This window comes from Ictidomys tridecemlineatus, chromosome 4 (assembly GCF_052094955.1).
Source record: "Ictidomys tridecemlineatus isolate mIctTri1 chromosome 4, mIctTri1.hap1, whole genome shotgun sequence".
In the NCBI taxonomy this organism is placed as follows: Eukaryota; Metazoa; Chordata; class Mammalia; order Rodentia; family Sciuridae; genus Ictidomys; species Ictidomys tridecemlineatus.
In genome coordinates this window covers 127,204,693-127,229,817 of record NC_135480.1, presented here as the reverse complement: position 1 = coordinate 127,229,817, position 25,125 = coordinate 127,204,693, and the positions used below count along the sequence as shown (strand labels likewise).

Below are 25,125 nucleotides of genomic sequence, written 5' to 3'. Positions count from 1 at the left end.
ATGGCAACCTCATTTTAAAAATAAATATATAACTATATTTATACAGAAATCATATACAGTATTATAAAAAGGCTGGAATAAAACAACAAAGGCTAAATTGATTATCTCTGGACAATGCATTGTCAGTGGTTTTAATTTTCTTCTTAACACCATTCTGTTTTCCAAATTCTCTACAAAGTGAGTTTGGCAAGTGTGATATACATACAAGAATATCCAAAGGAGAAAGGAGAAGGAGGAGAGGAAATTTAAAAATAAAGCAGCCATCTGGCCTACTGCTTTGAGTTAGTTTTAGTTATAGAATTTAATTCATTTTACAATTTAAATGACACTAACGGAAGAGATTATTTTATCTACCACATGTATGCATAGGCATTTTTTTAAGGAGGAGAACTATTCCAAGTGTATACTTTTATTTTCAAATATATACTTTCAACTTAAAATTTTAACGAGTATATTAGTTTAAATGTTACAAAAGTATTACTTTTAAAGGGTAAAAATAAAAGTAGTTAGTAAAAAGGCACCCACCTACAACACTATTTGAAAGTTATATTGACTATCATATCAGGAATACATGTGTTAATATTTTACTCCTAATGCAAATAAAATTACATTTAATTAATTATTCTTTTCTCCTCTAAAAACATTGTTTACTTATATTTGTAAGTTTAATAAGGAAAATACTATATTTCTTATTTTCATAATATTAGAGTGAGTCTCACTTAAGATTTAAAGTTATATTAAGGCTTAAAGTCAACAAATGTTTGTAAGAAACATTACATGCAATGATTAGTAGCTATATAATAAAATCACAAAAATAAAAATGTGAAATCTACAACACCAACAATATTCATATTACTATTCCTGCTTTACTAAAAATAGACATTCTTAAAAAACTCATTTAAAAACTAGGTAACTAAAAAATATTTGAAAAGTATTTATAACTAAACTAGGTATTATTGTATCCAATCTTCCTATAATTATTGCAATAAATAAATGACTGTCTAAAGCTTTTATCTCATATATATAAATTCTAGACTATGGTATTAGTTCCTGTTTTTCAGATAAATAATCACAATTGGGAACCTCCTAAAGCTTTAAAGAGCATCATCATAGTCATACTTTTAATAACTTAAATTATTTGATCCAGATAATACAGCATCTCACACCTCAGTTGTCAAAAGCTTTTCAATCTTTATAATGAATAAAACCTCTAAGATTTTATTAACTAATCACAAATAACACTTTTCTCCTCAACCTCCATTGTAAATATTTTTGTATGCCATAAAAAAATCTTTTATCCTATCTAACAAACTGCTACTATCAGAATAAATACTTAAAACTTGATGTTTCAATTTTAAATTGCTGATGTAAGTTTATACATTTATAGTACCTCCACAGACATAATGTAAGATCAGATGCCAAATAACCCTTAGTTTTGTAGTTATTAAAGTACTAAACACAAAAACCTTAAATGAGTCTATATACTTGGTACAGCACTCGAGTTTGGTTTTTTGTTTGGTTTTGGTTTTTTTAATATCTAATGAGAGAGCAGTAGAGAAAACCAATGAAACAAAAAACTGGCTCTTGGAAAAAGTAAATAATATCAATAAACCTCTAGCTAGACTGACAACAACAACAACAACAACAACAAAAGAAAGCACAAATTATCATTAATGGGAGCAAAATAGGGGTTATCACTACAGACCCTGAAGATATCAAAATGACAATGAGAATACTACAACTCATTTGACAACACAGAAGAAACAGACCAATTCCTAGCAAATTACCACAACCCATTCAAAATGAAAAAGATAATTTGAATAGCCCTAAAATTATTAAAGGTATTAAATTTACAATTAAAAAGACTATCATATATGGAAATCTTCAGTAGTTTCACTAAGGAAACATTTAAGAATTAACACCAATTCTACACAAATGCTTCCAAGGAAAGGACGATTCCCAAGTTTTACCAAGTCAGTATTATCACAATACTTAAAGTAAATGGAGATGGAGATTGAGATGGAAGAAGAGGAGGAAGAGGAAGGGAAGGGCAAGAGGAAATACCATAAATCTGTATCCATCTCAAGTATAAATACATATTGTTAACAGAATATTAGCACTTTTACACACCAACTCTAGGGCTTATTCCACAGATTTAAAGTCTGATTCTATATTTTAAAATCAATCACGGTAACATACCAAATTAATGGGCTAAAGAAAATCACACAAACTTATGGAGTCATTGGTACACACACAATAAATCTTTGCCTTTATTCAACTTGGATAAAATCAACCATATCCATAAATTTTAAACAGCTTTCCTACATACCATGATTTTCACCAACAAATCAAAACTGTACCTATATCAAATTTCATAAAACAGATTCTGAATATTTGAGAATTTCAAAAAACAAGACATTAAAATGTCTTTAAAAGTCAGTGATTTTCTGTTGTTGTTGTTTAACTTCTGTACTACAAATAGGATGCCTGCATGCTCTCTCAATTGAGAAAGAAAACTGTCTTACCATAATTAAACTGACTGTTGGACTTTTCACAGTTAATGATGTTAAACCTATAAGCAACACCTGGCCGCATTCCACTGACTTCAAAGTAAAACCACTGATGATAATGATTGCTGTTTATATCTGAGTTCAGAATCAGATCATATTCATTTCTGAAAATAGAAGGTAAACACATCTGATGAAAATTAGGAAAATATCTGTGCATATAAAGAATGAGATTATTTTAAGTAACTTACTTTCTTATTTGGATTACTTTGCGAAGATTCCCAGATTCAAATTTGGAGTTAAACTTCAAAATGTCTCCTTCTTCTGGAATGGTGTAACTAGACAAATATTTTTAAAAAGTGTACTAAAATATATTGCATTTAAGCAGATGATCAAAAAACAAATAAAACTACACTCAGATTAAAAGTGTTATCACTTTTGCCACCTTGAATCCCTTTTCATTTTTAAAGCAAAGGCTATAACACAGGGAAGTACATACTTTGACATTTATAGACCCCAAAAAACTATAATTACAACAAGAAACCTGTTCTTACAATTTCTAATATAATGAAACTTTTAACTCACTGGAAAAAAATCATTTCTAAAATACTGATTAGTAGATAGAAAAAAACCTTGTTTTTAAAACTGCATACAACCTACATGAGTAGCAATAATGCTAATAAACCATGCAGTTCACTGGAGAAAACATTACCTTCAATCTAGACAACAGTTATTTAATTAGCCCCCAAAAGTGACAGGTATTATCCTCCTTTTACATGTTCATTATTTTAGCAATTATTTATTGAGCACCTGCTAGGTTTCAGATAATTGTTTTAGTTGTTTATTTGGTTCCCTGATTGAATAAAAATTTCTGCTCTCTGGAAATTACATTGGAATAGGGGAAAACTAAAACTCTAAGAAGCTCAATGATTTTTTTTTCCAAAGTCATTTCAGTTAAAAGTAATACCAGTATGCCAAACTTAGGGTTCTTGAATTTCTATTTTTATCATGTCTGCCCAGTTTCTCCAATACAGAACTATGAAAACTGAAATAACTCAGTGATTTTTAATAAAATAGATATCTCTTTCTCATTGTAAGAATATTATTTTAAATCTGGTCATTAGCTTTGGATATAGCTTTTACTTTCACCTCTCTACCAAAAATCTTTGTAAAAAGTGCTTATCTCCTCCAAATATTATCAGTAAAATGTGAAATTTCCCTTAGAATAATCAGGGAAAGGAGAAACCCACCAAAGGCTAACTGAACAAATGACTGAATAATATTCACAGTCAACATTTGTAATTTTCATTGATTTATTTATTCTTAAATCCAAAAAGGTGATATCAGTGAGAATCCTAAGTAATAAATAACTGACATGCCAAGGATCACAAATAAATGGCTTCAAAGCTAAGTCAGGTAACTTAAATAACTGAAACTGTCTGTAAACTGTAAGAGATAATAAGATGGAGCAAGTGGTAGGAACTGGTGAAAATTAGCAAGCACATGCTTCATTCTTAAGGAGATGATAATTTGTTGTGCTTAGGAAATGAAGGTTCAATATTGCTGGACAAGTCAGTATTTCACATGAAATCTCCATTCTTTTAAGTGGAGGTAATTTTATTAAAAAAAAAAAAAAAAAAAAAAAAAAACAGCATTAGGCTGGGCAGGCCAGCAGGGCAGCACATGCCTGTAATGCAAACAGTTTGGAAGGCTGAGGCAAAGGACCCCAAGTTCAAAGCAGCCTCAGCAACTTAGTAAGGCCCTAAGCAAGTTAGGAAGAACCTGTCTCTAAATGAAATATAAAAAATGGCTGGAGTTGTGCCTCAGTGGTTAAGCGCCCTTGGGTTCAATTCCTGGTGCAACAAAATCAAAAAAACAAACAACAACAACAAAAAATTAGTTTCTGGCCTTAAAATCCACTCAAACAAATAAAAGCTTGTGATATATTCAATTCAAGTAAATAAGCATAATTTACCATAATTATTTTATCCTTGTCAAAGGATGAAAACACAGCAAGGTAGAAATTAACTGTACTTTTTTTTTTATCTTTTAGAAATAATGGTAAATTTTTACTATAAAAACAAAAATAAGGTTTTTAAAATCAGACTTACTTTGGGTTATCTAAGTCATATACCACTCGATCTATGATATCGGTTTGATGTATTAGCCTCTCAATATCTTGGGCAATTTTTGTCCTGAAATCATAAAAGAGAAGTTTGATCAAAATTCACTATTATATATGCCAATGCACAACCTTCTCCAAAATAAGTTTTGGATGAAAAAGGTGTAAAATGATAAAGTCCAATAGTGGGAGAGGAGAGAGAGGAGGAGGGAGGAAAGGAAGGAAAAGAAGAAAAAGAAATGAAGAGAGGGGAGAAAAAAATGGGAAGGAAGGAAGGAAACCAAGAATGTCTATTAGAATTAGCGTGAATTAGCTGGATACAGTGGTGCACACCTATAATTCCAGCAATTCCAAAGGCTGAGGCAGGAGGATCACAAGTTCAATATCAGCCTGGGCAAAATAGTGAGACCCTTTCTCACAATTAAAAAAAAAAAAAAAACATAAAAAGGGTTAGGGATATAGTTCTGTGGTACAGTGACACTGGTTTAATCTTACATGCACACACACACCCACACACAACATACATACATACATACATAAATAAATAAAAAGAAGGGTTGGGCAGAGAGGGAAGGTAGGGATTTGCTAAACCATTAGGCACATGATTTTGTATACACAATAGCAGCAGTGTTAGAAGTGGTTAATTTGAAAAATCAAATTACGTAAGATTTTTTAAAACCCACCTAGCTGGGAATTTGGCCAAAATTCAGTTAATAGTCAGTTTGTACTTTTTACAGAATCCCCCCTCATTTCTGTGGTGAGAAAGGAAGGTGGAAGAAAGGAATACACCTGTGTCAGGGAGTGAAAGTGGTCCTTGTGTTCCCAGGATACTCAGAGCTTCATATCCTTCTGAATCAGTATAGCAAAACAAACACTAACTAACTGGAAAATTTCTAAAAGCCCTGCCACTGTCCTAGAAGACTAAGCCACTCACAACTCACAATCTTCCCCATCAATATTTAAGTCACCTGACCAGGTGGCACCAAACTGCAGCCAAAACAACATATTTGGATCCTGAAGCCAGATGCTAGAACTCAGGTAGGCCAACCAAAGTCCTGCTAATGTTAACACACTGCTACTGTTCATAGCATAGCTTGTTCTTAAGGAGAAAGTCAAACTATATAAACTGATTTAAATTTCAACTTTGTTCATTTCAGCTAAAGATAGGTAATGAAAATTAGAACAGTGATTTATAGATTCATCGGAGCAGAATAATAAAGTTTGCCAAAAAAATTATAATAAAACCTCAAGAATATACTGCATACTTAAAGTCTCCTTTAACTTCAGGCAAACCTGAAACTAGCCTCCTGCACAAAGACACCGCTCTGTGATTAGAGCATAACCTCAAATTCCTAGAACCTGTAAAGAATGAAACATATTATTGGAAAAATATTAAAATGTATAACAGTTATACATATAAGAATGACACCAAAAAATAAGAAAGTACAATGCCAACAATTCTTAATTACTAAACGAGCATAATTTATTTTAAGTTTATTCTATTAAAATAACATAAATGACAAACTAGTCTATCAAGTTAAAAAAATCTAGTATCAAAAATTAAGCTATAAATTCTTAAATTTAACTTTAATGTCATAACTTTAAAATACCTAACTCTTTCTAAAGAAACAGACTTTTTAGAAAGCTATCATAGTGATAAACAAATTCAGAGTTTATATTAGATCTTCCAGACCTTCAACAGAGAAAGTTCTACATACACTCAAATATATCACACATGTAAAATTTTAAGTGTTCCAGTATGGATGAATAACTAAAGACATTCATTTATTTAATTTAAAAAGGTTGATATAGACCACCAATGAGCAAAAGTAAATACTTACAAAAGTTTGGGGTTGTTTTATTTAGGAAAATGATACTGAAAGGATGCTTACAACAGCTCAGTTCTATAGCTATATTCCACATGAAACAAGTTCAGAAAGTACAGGCCTGTCTGGTGAGGTGGCACAAACCTGTAATCCCAAGATCATGTCTCAAAATAAAATAAAATGGGCTGAGAATGTAGCTCAGAGGTACAGTATTCAATCGGTGGGTTCAATCTCCAGTACCACCAAAAAAAAAAAAAAATTGTCAAGTGGGAAACAGGTGATGTCCATTGCACCTAATTTTTTTTCCAAGAAATACCAGGAATTTGGCCTTTTATGTAAAATCTTCTAAAGGTTCCAATGTTGGTAATCAGTTTTAAATTTAAAAAAAAAAAGCCCACATTAAACCAAATCATGTGCAAGTTGTACAAGACCACTGTTTTTCAACCTGACATTGTATTTTGGGGAACCATTAATTGCCATTTATATTAGACCTGATCTAAAATGAATACTTGAATGGAAGAGGGAAAATCATTTTTTATTCAGATATGTATTTGTGTAACTAGATTTCATAAAAGAACATTAATCGTTCCTTTACACATTTGCCTATTAAAATATATGGCTCTCCAGACAAAATAAAACATGTATATTTTAAGTATTGCCTCAAAATTAGTGACATTCAACATTTATCAAAGGCTTGGCTCAAGAAAATAACTTATGCAGGGCAGTCTGTAAAATGTGCAGCCCGTTCAGTCCATACTCAAATGATCACACTATATGCAGCTACCCACAAAAGACTGTTAGGTTTTTCAACCACAAAGCCACACAAAAATTAATGAACCTTATTGCTGTATTTATGTAAGGAAATTATAGGAAATGATGTTAATTATATACTTAATGGGGTTCTCTGAGGATCCATATTATTATCCATATCTTCTATAAAGAAAATCCAAGATAATCTTCTTCACAAGATAGTATGACTTATCTACATGTGTGTTTAATCAAGATACATCACACACACACACACACACACAAACACACACACACATACACACAGTGATTAACAAAACAGATTCATGATCTAGACCTGGGTTTGACTCTTGGCTCTGCCAAGCAGATAAACTACTCAAAAATCCTGAACTTCAACTTATTCTTTTGTAAAATAGAGAAATAACAGCACCTCCTTCATAGAGCTGTTACAATACTAAGTGGCACACTTTATATGCATATATACACAGCATATAAAATGCCTACTACTTAATTCTGTGCCTGACCCATAAAAATCATTCACTAAACCCATCTGCTGCTTTTGCTCCTACCAATATACTTCTACAGCTTCCTGAATTCCAGAAGTACTCATGCTTCTCCCAAAGCTATTTTATACTTAACATGAACAAATCTAGAATTTTGTTTTCCTTATATTATTTTCCTACAATTCTTCACCTACTTTTTAATTTAAACTTTCTGAGTAGGTAATATACTGAATTTTTTTATTGATTTAAAAAAATGACAGCAGAATGCATTACAATTCTTATTACACATGTATCACAAAGTGGGTGTCAACATATTTTATATAGAGATATGAAAAATTGTGGTATATATGTGTGATATACTAATATTCTAAAAAATTTTAAATATGACATAAAAGCATGAAAGAAAAGGCTCCTTTTTTGACACAATCCATTTCCTCCACTCACCCAATTAGGTAAATACTTTTTTACTTTCCTTCTAGATTTTACTTTATATATAGAGTGCCTTTTACTAATTCAGAGTGCCTTTCCCTCTTTGTTTTTAATGTCATAAAAATAAACTCCTTGCTTATTTCATTTAATAATACATCTTACAGCTCATTCCATCAATGCACAGAGTGGTTTTTGTCATCCAACCATTGAACAGAATTCACCAGATATATCATAATTTATTTAACTTTGATTGATGAGCACTTGAGTATATCTCATAAATTCCTAGATATCGGATTAATGTGTCAAAGAAAACTATAGTGCTAATTGTGACAGACCCTGTCAGAATGCCCTCCACAGGAGTTATTATCATTGACAGTCTCACCCTCAACGTATGAAAGAACCTATTTTTCCAAAGCCTCAGCAATAAAATGTGCTGTTAAACTTCTAGATTTTAGCCAAATTTGATACAGATGAAAAATAATGGAAAGAAATCAAAATACTGGTCACCTTTGGGGCACAGGACAAAAAGTGACCTTTCTTCTTTTATTTTGTTATGTCCTGGTTTCATGAAATACAAAAACAGGAAAAAAGCACCAATAATGTTAAGCATACACTAAAATATGAGATGAATTTAACTACAATTTTTAAATGCAACTTAAACCAAAACTAGGACTTAAATATTATCATTAGTATATGTTTATAATAAACAAATTTTAATGCATTATCTACAGAGATAAGGATCTTACATCAGATATTTTCCTTTCAAATGAGGCAGATTGAGAAGTTTTATTCATTTTATACTAAACCTTCTTTTAAAAAATTTAGTGGTGCATACAAGGAAAAGAACCACACAATAGAAATTTAAAACATTAAAGCTATTTTCATTGAATACCTTAAAGCAGTCTGATGCCTCTAAAAATAATAAAACAGTAAATCTTCATTAATTTCAGTACTGCTCATTCACAATGCTACCTACCGCACTCAAACACGGACCAAGGAATGGCAAAAAAAGTCACAAAATGCTCATCATTTGCTCAAAAAATAAGTTGCAGAAGACTGGGCAAGTAAGTTAAGCAAACTGGAAGTGACTTCGTCAATGTATTTCAAAAGACAAGCATTTCAGAGTGCTTTGAAATACCAGTTACCTGGCCCATATTAGGTTCTTTATTGTATACAAAACCACAGTCTTAGACCATCTAGCTACTAGGTTCAGCAAACCTTTCCTGTAAAGAGCCAGATAGTAAACATTTTGGGCTTTGCTGGTCTCTTTCACAACCATTCAATTCTACTATTGTAGCTCAAAAATAGCAACCAAAAACATAATAGACATGGCTGTGTTCCAAAACAAAACCTTTGTTTATATAAATTTTGTATAATTTTCATGTCATAAATTACCAATTTTTCTCTGAACTGTTTTAATGATTTAAAGGTGGAAAAAAAAAACATTTTTAGCTTGTGAGAGAAAAAAATGGGTAGCAGACCAGATTTGGCACATGGGCTATAGTTTCCAATTCTAATCCAAGTGGATGACTATCAAACTTTTTTGATTTTGGCCAACAAGAAATACACTTAAAAAATCATAACCCAAGTAGTAGTAGAATGCTTGCCTAACATGCACTGAGGTCCTGGGTTCAGTAGCTGGTACTACCAAAAAAAAAAAAAAAAGGAAGAAGAAAGAAGGAAGAAAGAAAGAAGAAGAAAGAAGAAAGAAAAAGAAGAAGGAAGAAGAAAGAAGAAAGAAAAAAGAAGAAAGAAGAAAGAAGAAGAAGAAATTATAATCCTACAAAGAGAAAGAGGACATAAAAGATTATAACTTAGTTGTACCATATGTGAACACTGCTATTTTCTATTAGTTATTAATAGTTAATGACTCAAATTTGAAAAACACTAACTCTCTACTTCCTTTTTCTTCAGTCAAGAAAACTGATCTCTAGAGAAATAAAACTACTTGCTAAGACACCCACGCGCATGCGCGCACATGCGCGCACATGCACGCAGCGCAGAGAGTCAAAGGGTGAACTACATTTAGAACTTGCTTTTCAGAGAGCATTCTGCCCTGACAAGGTGTCCCTCACCACGCCAGTTTTACTGCATTCATTAAATCTAATCCAAGTATTTTTGCTATATGCACTTGTTCTCAGCCTCAAACTAATTTAACTTGAAGGAACAAATAATTCTGGAAAGTTTTCTACTTATTTCTCAGCAATATTGGGTAAAAAATTGAAAAGGCAAGAGAAGATATACAACTTTGAGCAATGAGACTACATTCTTCACAATTTCCACATGAACACTTGGGACATTTGCAGAGGAGAGAAGAGGCAATAAGTTTCAAATACCAACGACTCTTGTCTATAACTTATAAACATTTTTTAAGTGAAAACATTTTATTTTTTGTAGTAGTTATAGCTAAAGTAACTAACATTTATTGGAGAAAATCCTACACATCTAAATAATATAAACAGAATCATATAAATGATACATGTCTAATGTAAACACATAATACATCTAATATAAATCCTATACATCTAAATAATATAAACAGAATCATATTATTTTCATTTAAATATGAAACTTCATACCCATCAATGTGATCACTCTCAGGACTGCAACTCCATATTGAAATATGATTATATTCCTGCCTCTTATCAAGTATTTGATAGCCAAAAAAACTGACAAATATGTAACAATAGAATTATGACAAATATGATAAAAGATGTTCTTTGCACCATAGTACATACAGATCAGTCAAACCTGGTAATAGTCACCATTACACAAAACGCATGATGTTGACAGACTAAAAGACAAAAGGTTTTAGATTGCTTTAGAATTTATGATTCATTTCTGTAGCAACAAATCAGAAGGCAGAAAACATTTCCAAGAAAGTTGTGAAAATTAGTGGGAAATTTTATCTATATAGAAAGAAATCTTTGAAATTTGTAGGGCACCATGGCCACCCAACCCTCAAAGGTGTATTGGAGCCCAACCCCATTTTTCTCACTGCCAATTTTCTTAAAGCAAACACAGATAACAGAGTTTAAAATGATTAAGTTTCTGGGCTCTTGTTTGAGCCTAATCTCCTTTGCTCTGTAACTTATATACCAACACACCTATCTGTAAAACACATATGCCAACTCTCATTGATCTCTTGATCTTTTATCATGCTGTTTGCCTCCCAGTATCAAAAATATATCTTAAAAGTTTTGGTTTGAACATTCGACAAATCCAGTGGTATATCACACTGTACACACGCAATAAAAAAGGTGGTCTAATATACCAAAAAAAAAAAAAAGTTAGACTCTAATCTGTTGATTCAACTTGCAGAGCAATTCCAAGGTCAATGTTTCAGGAAAAATTGAGAGAAATCATCATAAATATTAAGAGAAGAAAGGGCTGTAGATAAGACATAATAATTCCCAGCATGAATAAATCCTTTCACCCTTAGGACAGTGACATGTCCATTCTCAGTTAAACTAGACAAGGGAGTAGCAAGTGGGTGGCCTGAGTTCCACACATATTCACCTTATTGCCATCGTGTAAAAGCAACCCTACTTCCTTGAGTCAATTCTGAGTTAATAACTTCTGTAAAGATGGCAAAATCTTTTCCCACCTCCTGGTCCTAGCCAGAAGGAAGCTAGAATCTCCATTCAGTAACCACAGCTTGTTGTTACATTGTACCCTTGCTGTGTCTCTTTCAATTAAGACTGCAACTACCATGGGGACTGGACTTCTAATCCTGCAGAGCCCAGAGGTGCAGGGACAGAAAGCACAAATTCTCCCAGTGGGACACTAGGAGCTCTAGTAAAATATGGCCCAGCTCTCCCCTCCTGGTTCCCAGACCCACATATTCTTTCTATTGGGGATATAGAACTGTGCAAAAGTGTCTAGCTAAGTGCATCCTAAAAGACTGACTTATCCTTGCAGAGTATTTCCTTGGACTGAGAGCTTCACCTATGCTTTTTACAGTACACTACAAGGTCAGCTGCCTCTAAATGGTGCTGGCTGTGATTCAGAAGACACCACAGCCTGGCCCACTCTGAAGTACCTTTTCCAGTGAAGAAAGGTTCCTGTTTTGATGCTGTATGATTGATGTGGTATATTCCATACCTGTGGACCAAGTAGCCAAATAGTTGCACTAAATACACTAAGTTGCCAAGTAAAAATAATGAATTATACTAGGTGTTACAGATAAAAATAAATAAGATGTAGTTGTTGCCTTAAAGAAGCTTTTAATCTAAGGAAATCAAATAACCACAGTAAGGTCTTCTCTTTCCATTAAATACTATACTCATAATAAGAGCATCCAAATTATTTTAGATACTGAGAATCCATCATCATAAAGCATTAGCCATGATCACTAAATATAGTCTGGACACACCAAAAAAGTTATTCTCCATTTGTAATATCTATTAATAGTTTTTGTAATATCTAATATTACTTGGCAATATTTAATAACTTTACTAACTGCTTGGTTAATCTCAAATTTTTACATTATATATAAAAAATTAACATTTCAAATTTTACTACAAAATAATACTGTTCACATTGCTTTATTTATAGCCTATTTTTTCACATTCTTTTATTGTTGCATTATAGTTGTACATAATGATGGGATTTGTTGTTACATATGAGTACATGTATTTACAGCCTATTACTAATTAATATCTAAGTCAAGTTCAAATGATCAACTACTAAATAAATACTGCTAAGGTAACATTTATTCAAAGATGGATAATTTCAAAACAATGCAAATGTCCAAAGTAGAATAAAAATTATGGTAACTTTTATTCAGACTAATTTGTTTCCTAAATATAATTATTATATTTCATATTTTAAAAATGGTTTTACTTACGAGGAGTAAGAGATCTGCAACTCACCTTTGTACACCATAAGGCCTTTCTAAAATAGGCTCTTTGAATGGAGGTGGAATGTGACCAAAGTAATCAGGATAAGCCACCTCTGAATATTCTGGGACAGACTTTGTGTTTTTCACAACCTCAATATAAAGGTCTGGGTCATGGAGTGTAGGTCCATCAGGTACTTCAACTGATGCTTGTTCCACCGATGAATTAGACTCGGTATCTTCATCATCTTCAGTTTCAACCCCAGTACAGCAAAGCTTCCCTAGCTGAACTGTCCGACCCTCGAAAAGAACATTTCCACAGGTAGCCATGTGTGGACATGCTTTAGTGCATGTGAGAACAGCAAGAGGGAGACTACAGTCCTTCTTAACTTCTGCTGTCAAACCTGGGGCTGTTTGAGAAGGAATATTCTGCAATGTGATTCGGTCCAATGCTTTCACAATATCATTGTTTAAGCCATGGGTTGGTAAAATAGTTCTATTTTGATCACCTAGTTGCTGTTGTAATGTTCTGTCATCAGCTTTAATATCTTCTTTTGCTACATCCATAAAGGCAGGTTGCTTATCTTCCTCTCCTTTAGGAGATACTTTTTCCTTCATTACAGGTCCCTTTTTAAAATTAGCTGGACTCCCAGATGCATCCTCTCCAGCCGTGGGAACAACAATTGGGCCACGTAATTTTCCCTCAAATACAAAAGGCTTTGGTTCTTTGGAGATTAAATCATAGTCCTTTAAAAATAAGAAAAAAATGTTTAATCTGTCATCGGTCAATATTAAAATACATTAACAAAAGTAAGATCATATTCATTTTATATGCTGCCTCAGAAACTTAACATTTGAAAATTTCAAAGATGGATAAAACAAAATGTTTTAATTTTACTAACAAAAGACAAAATATTTAACCACAACAAAATTTTTAACAGATTTTACTCTTTCCACAAAAATATGGGTATTTTAGAAAAGCATAAAGACATTAAAGTTATCCAAAGTCCTACTGGGGAAACACAACTAAACCATTGTTAGTTCAACAAATGTTACAAAGTATCTGTTTGGTGCAATATTTATAGAGTATCTGTTTTGTGCCAAGCATTGTTTCAGACATTTAAGACACATCAGTTTAAAATAGAAAAATTCTTCTCTTGACAACTTTTATTCTTATAGGAATGGAAAGGAAAGGACTCATGACCAGTAATATACATAACATGAGTATATTTTCTAGAACACTAAAAGGGTGTAAAGTTCTATAGAAAGGAGTAGGGGAAAAATATAATGAGGATCAGAAGTACCACAGGCAGGAGAGGTAGGTAGCGATTCTAAATGTCACTGGCTAGGGCTTATTGAGAAGATGAGATATAAGCAAAAGACTTTCGAAGTTGAGGGTGCCACACACAGGGTGCATTCCTGCCAGAGCACAGGCCCCAGAATGGGTGAATGCCTGGGGTATTCAAAGACAGGAAAATTGGTATGGAAGGAACAGAACATAACAGAAAGGTGAATTTCAAGAGGCCAAAGCAAGCCAGGTACCATAGAGCCATACAAGTTAATAATTTTGGTTTTATCTAAATGGGAGGGATGAGTGCCATGACATGACTTGTGTCTTAAAAATAAAACCCTGGTGCAGGGTTTCTTAGGCACATCAGTAGATATTTTGGACCAAATCATTCTTTTTTTTTTGTTTGTTTGGTTTTATATTTCAGGGGACAAGGGTCTTATACACTACAGGGTATTTAGCAGCATCCTTTATATCTACAACTAGATTCCAGTAGTATTCCCTCTGATTACCAAATTTAAAAGCCAAGAATGTCTCCTAACATTGTTAAATGTCCCCTGAGAGGCCACTGAAAACCACTGCTCTGGTCATGTAATCCAAGCAGCTCAGGAGGTTGAGGCAGGAAGATCCCAAGATCAAAGCCAGTCTCAGAAACTTAGCAAGGCCCTGAGCAACTTAGTGATACCCTGTCTCAAAATAAAAAAAATAATTTAAAAAAGGGGGGCTGAGGATGTGGCTCAGTGGTTAAGCACCCCTCAGTTCAATCCTCAGAACCAAAAAAAGGAGAGAGAGAGAACCATTGCTCCGATGCTCCTCTAAGAATTGTCTGAGGAAGAGAAAGTAGAAGCAAGAGTCTAAAAAGAATCTGTTGTAGTAATCCAGGGAATTTGGCCAAGAGAAGATGAATTCTCAACATATTGCAGAACCAATTACTATACTGATAGAACAGATATGGGGTAGCAGGCACAGAGAGAGGTCACAGATTATGCAAGAATATTTTCAAGAACAAATGGAAAAGCATGAATCAGGAATTAACTTCCAGACATGCAAAGTATGACCTATCCACATAACAGATGATGTAAAGTATGCAGCTGAATATCAGTCTAAAATTCAGACAAAAATTCTATGCAGAATAAATAAATGTCAGAGTCCTTAGCATACAGATATTATTACAAGTAATTTAACCAGAAATCCTCAATGAAGAGAAACAGAGAAGAGAATAAAGAACTGAGCCTTGGAGTAGTTTAATCTTGGAGGCTGGGAAGATAAAGATGGGCCAGAAAAAAAGATGGAAGAGGAAGAGTCAATTCTGCAAAGAAGAAAAGCAGGAAGGAAAAGGGTCCTGGAAGCTAAATTTTTAAAAAATATTTATTTTTTAGTTGTAGTTAGACACAATATCTTTATTTTTCATTCATTCATTCATTCATTTTATGTGATGTTGAGGATGGAATCCAGGGCCTCACACATGCTAGGCAAACGCTCCACCACTGAGCCACAACCCCAACCCTTGGAAGCTACATTTTAGAAAGGATGCTCACTGAGCATGGTGGCGTACACCTGAATCCTAGATGCTCGGGAGGCTGAGACAGGAGGACTGCAAGTTCAAAGCCAACCTCAGCAAAAAGTGAGGCGCTGAGGAACACACTGAGACCCTGTCTCTACATAAAATACAAAACAGATCTGGGGATGTGGCTCAGTGGTCAGGTACCCCTGAGTTCAATCCCTGGTACTAAAAAAAAAAAAAAAAAAGGATGCATTTTGATATCCAAGCAAGATTCCATCAAGGAAATATACCATAAATAATTTAATCACTGCCTTACTGCTGAGTACGTAATCCTTTAATAGAACAAAGAATTATTTAAACAAACATAGTTAAGGTGTATAGTTAAACCATTTTCAAAAATATTGCTATTATAAAGGACTCCACAAATGAAAATCATTTTGCAAAATGTTTTTGATTTAAGATGATTTCCTAAGCACTTGGAAGTACAGGGTCACACATTATATTCAATTTTAATGCTTACTGTAAACTTCCAGATACATTCAAAATTTATTTGTATTAACATATTCCCAGCAACTATGTATGAGAGTACCTAATTTCAACTGCTCTGTACCTTGACAATATCAGGTACTATAGATTTTTTTAAGTTTTCTAAACTGATAAAGAATATTATTTTACTGCTTTTTTAACTTATATTTCTTTAACTATTAGAAAAGAAATAATTTTACATGCATCTACTAACAGCAGCAATTCTTCAAAACTAGTTTGTTTCTATAATACAGTATCTTTCTTGTTTTGCTATGTAAAATTTCACATTATATTTACACATATTTAGCTAACTCATTTTTGCAAACGTTTTTCTATATTTACAATTAATCTTTTAATTTGAGTTAACTTCTTTAAATACACTAATGTAGTCAAAACCAGATCTTTTCATTTGTGATCAATTCCTTGAATGCCTACTATACAAAAACTAAGGATTCAAATATGATTTATGTCAGTCCCTGTACTATATATATAATCCAAGCAGACAATGGAGGCATAAAGAAGGGGTAGTAAATTTACATTAAAAAACACTTGTAAGAAATATTATGGTCAGTATCCACCCACAAAAACTTTTATAATTGTTGCATGATATTTTAAGTATGTCAGTAAGTGGATAAGAAATCCACTTAAGGCCAAAACATAAGGAGCGAGGTAAAGATGGAAGCTAGCTTTCACTCTGAAAAAAATTTCTAACCCAGTTAACTGTGGATATAGCTTTTCCCATCTCAACAAGAATGAAGATCAGAAGATAAACCCAGAACTAGAAAGGTGGAGAGTCCAAAAGAAAATCATCCTTCCAAAAAGACAAACCCAAAGATCTAATACTTCAAAATATAGATCCTAGAAATACCCTCAGCCCCAAACAGACAGTAGCAAGGAAAACCCAATGTTTTAAGCCTTAACACCAAGATGGTGAAAAACAACACTACTCACAAACTGATACCAAAAGCCTGCCATCACATCACACAAATTTACAGCTTCAAGTCACATTATCTGGGTGGTCCAAAAACCCTCAAGGAAGAATTTAATCTAGAACTGTGCCTGTCAAAAGCAACAACAACATAACACTTCTAGAGTTTCCACATAATTTCCACAAACAAAATCATTAAGAAAATAAATAGTTCGTAGTTATTCTATTTTTTTTAAAAAAAACTACATATACTAATTGAGAAAGAGAAATAAAAAAGACCTATAAGAACTTTGAACACCAAAATTACAAAGACTAAGAAAGGATTATACTTACTATGTTTAAGGAAATAAAATATACGAAACAAAAAATTAAAGACTGATAAAACATCTTTAACAACCTTCTAAAAAATCAAAAACAAATGAAATGTTAGTGGATATTTTTTATAACAGATTAGATAAGCCAAAAAAATAATTAGGAAATTAACAAACTGGCAGACAGTTCTGATGAAATTACCTAAATGCAGCATAAAGAAACCAAGAGAAGGAAAACATGAAAAAGAAGTAAAGACCCATGGAAGAGAATAAATAGGTCTTCCATTAGATTAGAATTGTAGAAAAAGAGAAGAAAGAGCATCAGAGCAAAAGGTAGTATCTAAAGAAGAGAATGAAGAGTTTTTTCCAAATTCTATGAGAAAACAACTGATATAATCCAAACACAATGAATCTCAAACAGGATTTTTTTCCAAACAAGATTTTTAAAAAGAAAATCCACGCTTAGTCAACATTTGGGAAACTGCAAAGCACTAAAGCCAAAATATTATGTGAAAAGCCACATAAATAGTTTCTTAAGAGAAAACACACATTTATTACACATACTACCCAGCAATTTCTCTCATAGGTTTTATCCCAAGAGGAATTAAGGTATATATCCACAAAAAAATTTGTACACGAATGTTAGTATCAACTTTATTCAAAATAGACCCAAACTATAAACAATCCAACACTCATCAATCACTGACTAATGAAATTATACTGAATTTACCCAATGAAATACTACTGAGCAATAAGGAAAGAACCATTCATATTATGCTATAATAAGGGTAAATATAAAAAAAAACTGAGTAAAAGCAGCCTTACACAAAATAGTTAAGTACTATGGGGATTCCATTTATAAAAAGTTCTAAAATGAGCAAAAATTAACCAGTGACACAGCAGAACAGTAGTTACCTGGGTAGGAAATAAGCAGGCTATGAGGAGACTACAAAGGAGCTCAAGGAGACTTTCTGGGGAGATAAAAATAATTCTGTATCTCAACTAGGACAGGTTGTCACAGATGTACATAAACTTCTCAAAACTCACTGATCTTAGATATATGTAATTGATTGCATATTTCAATAAAGTTTTGTTTTTTTTAAGCTGCCAGGGGGCAGGTGGTGGTGAGGTGGGTAGAGACTAACTTTCAAGAGGATAAAATACTTTCAGACTACATGATACACAGCAAGACATAGCGAGAGCAAGGACAGAGAACAAGCCACTAAAACACATATTTCAGGTAAAAGGAAAATAATCCCAGACAGAAGTTCTGAGGAAAAAGAAGATATAAAAATGTTAAAAGTGGGGATACACTAAATATTTTAAAGAGCATTATTATCACATGGTTTTTAAAAGCTCTTCTTTCAAAAACAAAATATTTTAGGAAATGATTGTTTCCTTTTATCACTGAAGGAGAAATCAAAAAGATGCTGAGAACTTAAGCTTTAGTGAGTATGTTAGAATGTCAAGAGTAACTAGAATTTTTGCATATATGTTAGTACTCACGCTTGGGCTTTAAAGGGATGCAGTTTATTCTACATAAATTATACACCCTCCCAGAAGTTGATTAAAATAATAAAAAAACAAGGTTTTTTAGGTTCAAATGAGTAGATGAGAAAAACTGGAAGAAGAAAAAGTAACCCAAATGAAGGCAAGAAAAAGAAAAAAACAAAAATACAAAAATAAGATCTTCTAAATTAAACCCCAATATCAGAATAATTATAGATAAATGATCTAAATGCTCCAGTTAAATGACAAAATACAGATTCAATTTTAATAATCCAACTAAACTATATGCTCCTTAAAATATATACAGCAAAGGAAAATAAAAAGCTAAAAATAAGATTTGAAAAGACACTAGGGAAATAACTAAAGTTAATTAATGTAACTACATTAACATTTTAAAAAACATTTGTTAAAGTCTTACAGATAAAGAAAATAACTTTATATTGATAACAAATGATAACAAGTTTCATTCCAAAGGGAAGAAAACTCATTTACATTATTTTTTTAAAACTTTTTTATTTTTTAGTTGTAGATGGGCACAACACCTTTATTTTAATCATTTATGTGATGCTGAGGATCAATTCCAGTGCCCTACACATGCAACACAAGCACTCTACCACTGAGCCACAACTCCAGCCCCTCATTTACATTTATGCACAATAAGCCTCAATATATATATATATATATATATATATATATATATATAAACTAACAAACTTGCAAAGAAAAATATATTCACAATCACTATAAGAAATTTTTAATAGTAATTGATTGAATAAGGAAATTTTCACAGTAATTGATAGAATAAGGATAAAACTTCATAAATATAGAAAAGACACTTTTCAACACAATTAACAATCCTGTCATAATGAGTAAATATACAAATGTGCCTAACAACTGTAAAACAATTCCTTCTAGGCATCTAGAAATAGTAACAAAGCCTTCGAAACTCAAAGGTTGCAAAATATTATGGTGTGTTCTCTTACTCTACTACAATATGCTAGTAATCAATAAAAATGATAAATTATAATAAAATGGATTCTACTATTATGTATATATAATTAAAAAGAACCAATAAAAAATAAAATTTATAAAAGCCAACTTTGAAATTACCAGAGAATCAAAGAAAAAAAACATACTGGAAATCAAGTTTCAAAACAAAGATAATGAGGGCTGGGGATGTAGCTCAGTGGGAGAGTGCTTACAAATGAATGTTTATAAGATGCTGTCAGAAAAATAATTATATGGATATTTATAACATAAATATGTATGTATTTATGTTCTTATGTATGAAAAGAAGAGAGGCTGAAAGTCAATAAATATCTATTAAGGTGACACTGAAAAAAAAACTAATGAATGAAAACAGAACAAATCAACATATGAAATGTTATAAATATATTTAGAGAAAGGGTCATTTTTTAAAAATTCTAAAAATGATTACAGGAACTAGTGCATTGAAATACATAATGGTTAATTTGAATTGTCAACTTGATTATATTAAGAGAAGCCTATGATTAAGAAGAGGCTATGTATGTATTAGTAACGGTGTGTCTAGGAATGATTGGTATGGGGGATAGCCAAACGAAATGAAGACCCTCCCTAAGCATGTACAGCAACATCTAGTAGGATGACAGCACGGATGAAATAGAAGTTGGAAAAATAAGGAAGCAGCAGCAGATGCTCAATTCTTGAATGGGTTCTTGATTGCTGCTGTGATGATCTGAGGATATCAGACTTTCGCTTCTTCACTCTTCCAAAGCGGACTCTGCCACTGATTCTCCAGAAGGCTTTGGTCTTGGCCTAGGGTAGCACCATTGATCCCTCTTGTTGTGGGGCTTCAGCCTCTTGGACTGTGCAGTTACTGGTTCTTCTAGCTCTCCAGCCTGGAAAGCCACTATGGACTATCCAGCTTCTGGTCACATAAGTCAACCTAATAAATCCTCTTTTTATAATTATACTTCCTATTGATTCTGTTCCTCTAGAGAACTCTGACTAAAACAAAAGAGGATTAACTGTGGCAAATAATCTGACTCTTTAAACTTTTCCATGATAACTTTCATGGGAAAAATTTAAAACAAAACTTAAAAGGGGGGGGGAGATAAAAATATAACAATTTATATGGATAATGCCATTATGCTACCACACATAAATTTAAAAATTCTGCAGTGAAAATGAAGAATTTTGATACTTCCAATATTCTGCCATGGAGAAACTAGAGCAAATAAAACTACAATTGTCAACCTAATTCCCTTAAATGTGGCTGCCTATTATTAAAATATACACTTCAAAAAAAACAGATTAATAATGTAATGAAAGAGCACGTTCCTCTAAAACTAAAAAATTAGATAATCAAGTACTAAAACAATTACTTTAGAAATGACTACAACTTTAAAAGGACAGTAAGGTCCCCTAAAAGTCTGCTGATAATTAACTTTAATAATAATATATGCTGCCTTCAAATACCATCCATTTTGTCTCCTCTAGCCATTGTGTGGTAGACTTACACATCTGGAAACAAAATGGGTGGTGCTCAGGATTCAAACATAAATCATTTTAAGCTTCAATGGGTGATGTTGAAAGCAATAGGCAAATCAGAGTAGGAAAAGTCATAATCCAAATTAACTTCATTTATGTATAACATCTTATAATCTGCCAGAAATTGATATAAGAATGGCTGAATAAAATTTTTTCAAACACTTATTCTCTGGAATCAACCAATCTTTTTAACACTTGGCAGTACATCCCTTAATATTGCTGCCTATTATTCAAATATACATTTCAAATACTAGAGACTAACATACTGAAAGAGTACGTTCCTCTGAAACTTAAAAATGAGAAAGGTAATCAAATGCTAACACAACTATTTTAGAAATAATTTTCCAATTACACAATACAAGACAATGTGCTATTTTCTATGCATTATAGAAATATTTTAACTATTTTATATAAAATTTACTAGGAAAATATACAATGAATTATTAAATGTATACTACTTGAAATACCTTCTTTTGGCTACACACAGTAAAAAGAACTAACTTAGGGGACTTTACATACCTCTTAAACTTAGGCCTGTCTTTACAATATGACCACATCTAGTCAGACCAAAAGTGAATACCTGCTTAAAGAACAGGAAAACTACAGAAGGAGGTAGCCAGCTGTTCAAAAGTTGCTATGTTGAATACCTTCAAGACTAGCTTATTCTGGATAATAAATTATTAGGAAACAGGGAATCTAAAGGTAGACATGCAGCATGATCTAAAAGAAAGAAGTACCTTATGAAAGAACGAAAACCAAAATAGTGGTCTTGACACCCATTATAAAATTACACTTCTCTATTCCCACATTGACTTACGATCACATTATGTACACATAATATGTGATTTCTTCACATAATAATCAATGCCCTCCCAAATGCCCTCCTTAAAAGATATGTTTTATGCCTTGATTTAGCAGTATTTGTTATCTCTGGGGTTTTACTTTAAAGCGATTGTTAGCTAGACATGAACACATTAAAAAGAGCAGACAGATAATTGCTATTGGTTGAATGGAAGAAAATTACTCCATACCCTTTCCCAAATGCATCTTTCTGCCTCCTTCTCTCTTTTTCTTTTGTTTTGTTTTATTTCCTTTCCTTGCATGGGTTAGGGTGGACCTCCCTGATTCCTTACCTCCTTCTCTTATTCCTAATTTCAAAGTAGCTTCCAAAGCACTTCAAATCTACAGGAAATCTCAAACACTGGGGACAAGGGGAGAGGGGTAGTGCCTCATCTATTACTGCTGTACCCAAGGCTCGTAAGTTCTTTCGAAAAGAGAAACCTGAGCAATTAGAACTTTAGAACAGTGAAATGTAAATAGATATTTCTTGTTCTTTTGTTTTTTCCCCTCACATTAAAGCCTCACATTAAAGCCTTCTTTAAGCAACTGGGAATTAAGTATGGAATTTAGGGAGCAATAAGTTCATAAAAAGCGCTAATCAAATCTTAGAGATTATCTGGTTCAAACTTATTTTAAGATCCTGAACCATTTCAAAGACTTATCTAAGGAACCACATGTCAGCAACAGAGCAAAAAAATAAAATAAAACAAAGGCATTCTATCCATCTACAACTACAAAAAAATAAAATAAAATAAAATTTTAAAAGAGGGGGGATTCTTAAAAAATAAAAAATGTGATGCACCAGCTGGGTACAGTGGCATGCGCATGTAATCCCAGTGGCTCAGGAGGCTGAGGCAGGAGGATTTCGAGTTCAATGCCAGCCTCAGCAATTTAGCAAGGCCCTAAGCAGGACCCTCTTTCAAAATAAAAAAATTAAAAGGACTAGGGATGAGGCTCAGTGGTTAAGCACCCTTGGGTTGAATACCTGGTACAAAAAAAAAAGAAGGGGAGAGATGCATCAAAGTAAGAATGAATTGTAAAACTAGAATCCACCTCTACTCATTTTGAAGATAAGCAATTTTGCAGCATGGAATGTTGACATTAATTATCCAATATCACTCAGAAAAGCAATACTACTTCCAGTTCTCGGTGGACACAATAGTTTTAGTTTTTAGATACAAAATCTTTATTTTACATTCATGTGGTACTGAGGATCGAACCCAGTGCCTCGTGCATGCTAGACAAGCACTCTATCACTGAACCACAACCCCAGCCCCTTACTTACATTTTTGTAAATGAAAAACAGTGACTATATGCCTGAGAAAGAGGGGAAAAATTTTTTTGTTAAAAATCAATGAACATTCAAATTTTCTGTTTGTACCTGAAAATCATCAACAAGTTCAGGGAAGAGGTGTTCATACATTTTTAGTTCTTCTATTGTTCGTCCTGGTACTTGCTGGGGTTTTAATTTGTTGATATCTGTTTCAATATCATCATTCTGAAATAATTAAAATAGCATGTCAACAGTTTTAAAAAATACAAAAATTACAGAATACACTTCAGATTTAAATGTTACAAATTATTAATTACATGTAATTTAGAATACCATTGAAAAAGATTGTATTGACTTTATCTCAAATTCAAATTTGCTTACTCTTTTTTTATTGTTGAATTTTGCTTAATTTTGGTCATGGTTATTCTAATATAACAGGATACTTGGACTTCTCAAGACAAATACCTGTGTTAATAAGACCAAGATTAAGTTTGTTCTCCTCAATCTCCCTAACTGCCCTCATGTTGGACTTATTAAAGGTTAATAAAACTTAGGAAAATGAGGAGCTGGGGCTACAGCTCAGTGGTAGAGCACTTGCCTCAGACATGTGTGGCACTGGGTTCAATCGTCAGCACCACATAAAAATAAATAATGTTACTGTGTCCTTCTACACTAAAAAGTAAATTTAACAAAATATTTTTTAAAAACTTAGGAAAACGAAATTGAAAAACATGTATATATAATGAAGGTGGCAATAATCAAAATAGCTAACATTTATTAAACACTGAAAATACATGAAGCACTACACTAAGTATTTTATACATATTATCTAATTTAATCTACATATATAAAAAACACTAATGAAGTAGTATCATTAGCTCCATTTAACTGAGAAGGAAAATGACATTAAGAAAAGTTAAGGAGCTTGCTAAAAGTTACACATCTTACAAAGAGGTAACCAGAGTGCAAAATTTGTCAAAGTGATCTGAAAACAAACACCATACACAGCTAAGTAAGTAAGATGTACTGCCTCAATATCAACTAAGAATTATCACCCACTTTAAAACTCTCTGGTAAATAAAGTTCCCTTAGAAAAACTCAGTGTTGCTATTCACTGTTTTTCAAGGTAGAAAGCTATTTTCTAACAACTCACCCCTTACAAATACAAAATCATCATTACCTCCACAGATCACTAAAGAGAGATATAATAAGACCACGTATTACTTTTCAGTTCATACTATTTTTAATTTTCTATTTATCTTAGTACCAAAATAAATTACTTTTTAGTATTACAATAAACTTAATTTAATACATTTCAATCCTTATATACGTTTCTGACTATATTTACACATAACTAGTAATTTAAAAGGAAAAATATACTGTATATTTCTTGTTATTTCATATCATGGATTTAGAGGTTATTTACATAACAATGAATGAG

The 25,125-nt window shown here is 32.5% G+C and overlaps 1 protein-coding gene across 6 annotated transcripts in view; it reads right to left on the bottom strand.

Annotated features, from left to right (window-relative positions):
* The window catches only part of Agtpbp1 (ATP/GTP binding carboxypeptidase 1), a 196,411-nt gene that overhangs the window by 64,248 nt on the left and 107,038 nt on the right, over positions 1 to 25,125 (bottom strand). For all 6 annotated transcript variants that reach the window (XM_078047392.1, XM_078047393.1, XM_078047391.1 and 3 more), the window contains 5 exons: positions 23,793 to 23,909; positions 13,009 to 13,721; positions 4,619 to 4,702; positions 2,759 to 2,845; positions 2,526 to 2,674 (listed from right to left, as the gene is read on the bottom strand). In XM_078047392.1, the coding sequence (XP_077903518.1) occupies positions 2,526 to 2,674; positions 2,759 to 2,845; positions 4,619 to 4,702; positions 13,009 to 13,721; positions 23,793 to 23,909 (1,150 nt within the window). The remainder of the gene's footprint in view (positions 1 to 2,525; positions 2,675 to 2,758; positions 2,846 to 4,618; positions 4,703 to 13,008; positions 13,722 to 23,792; positions 23,910 to 25,125) is intronic.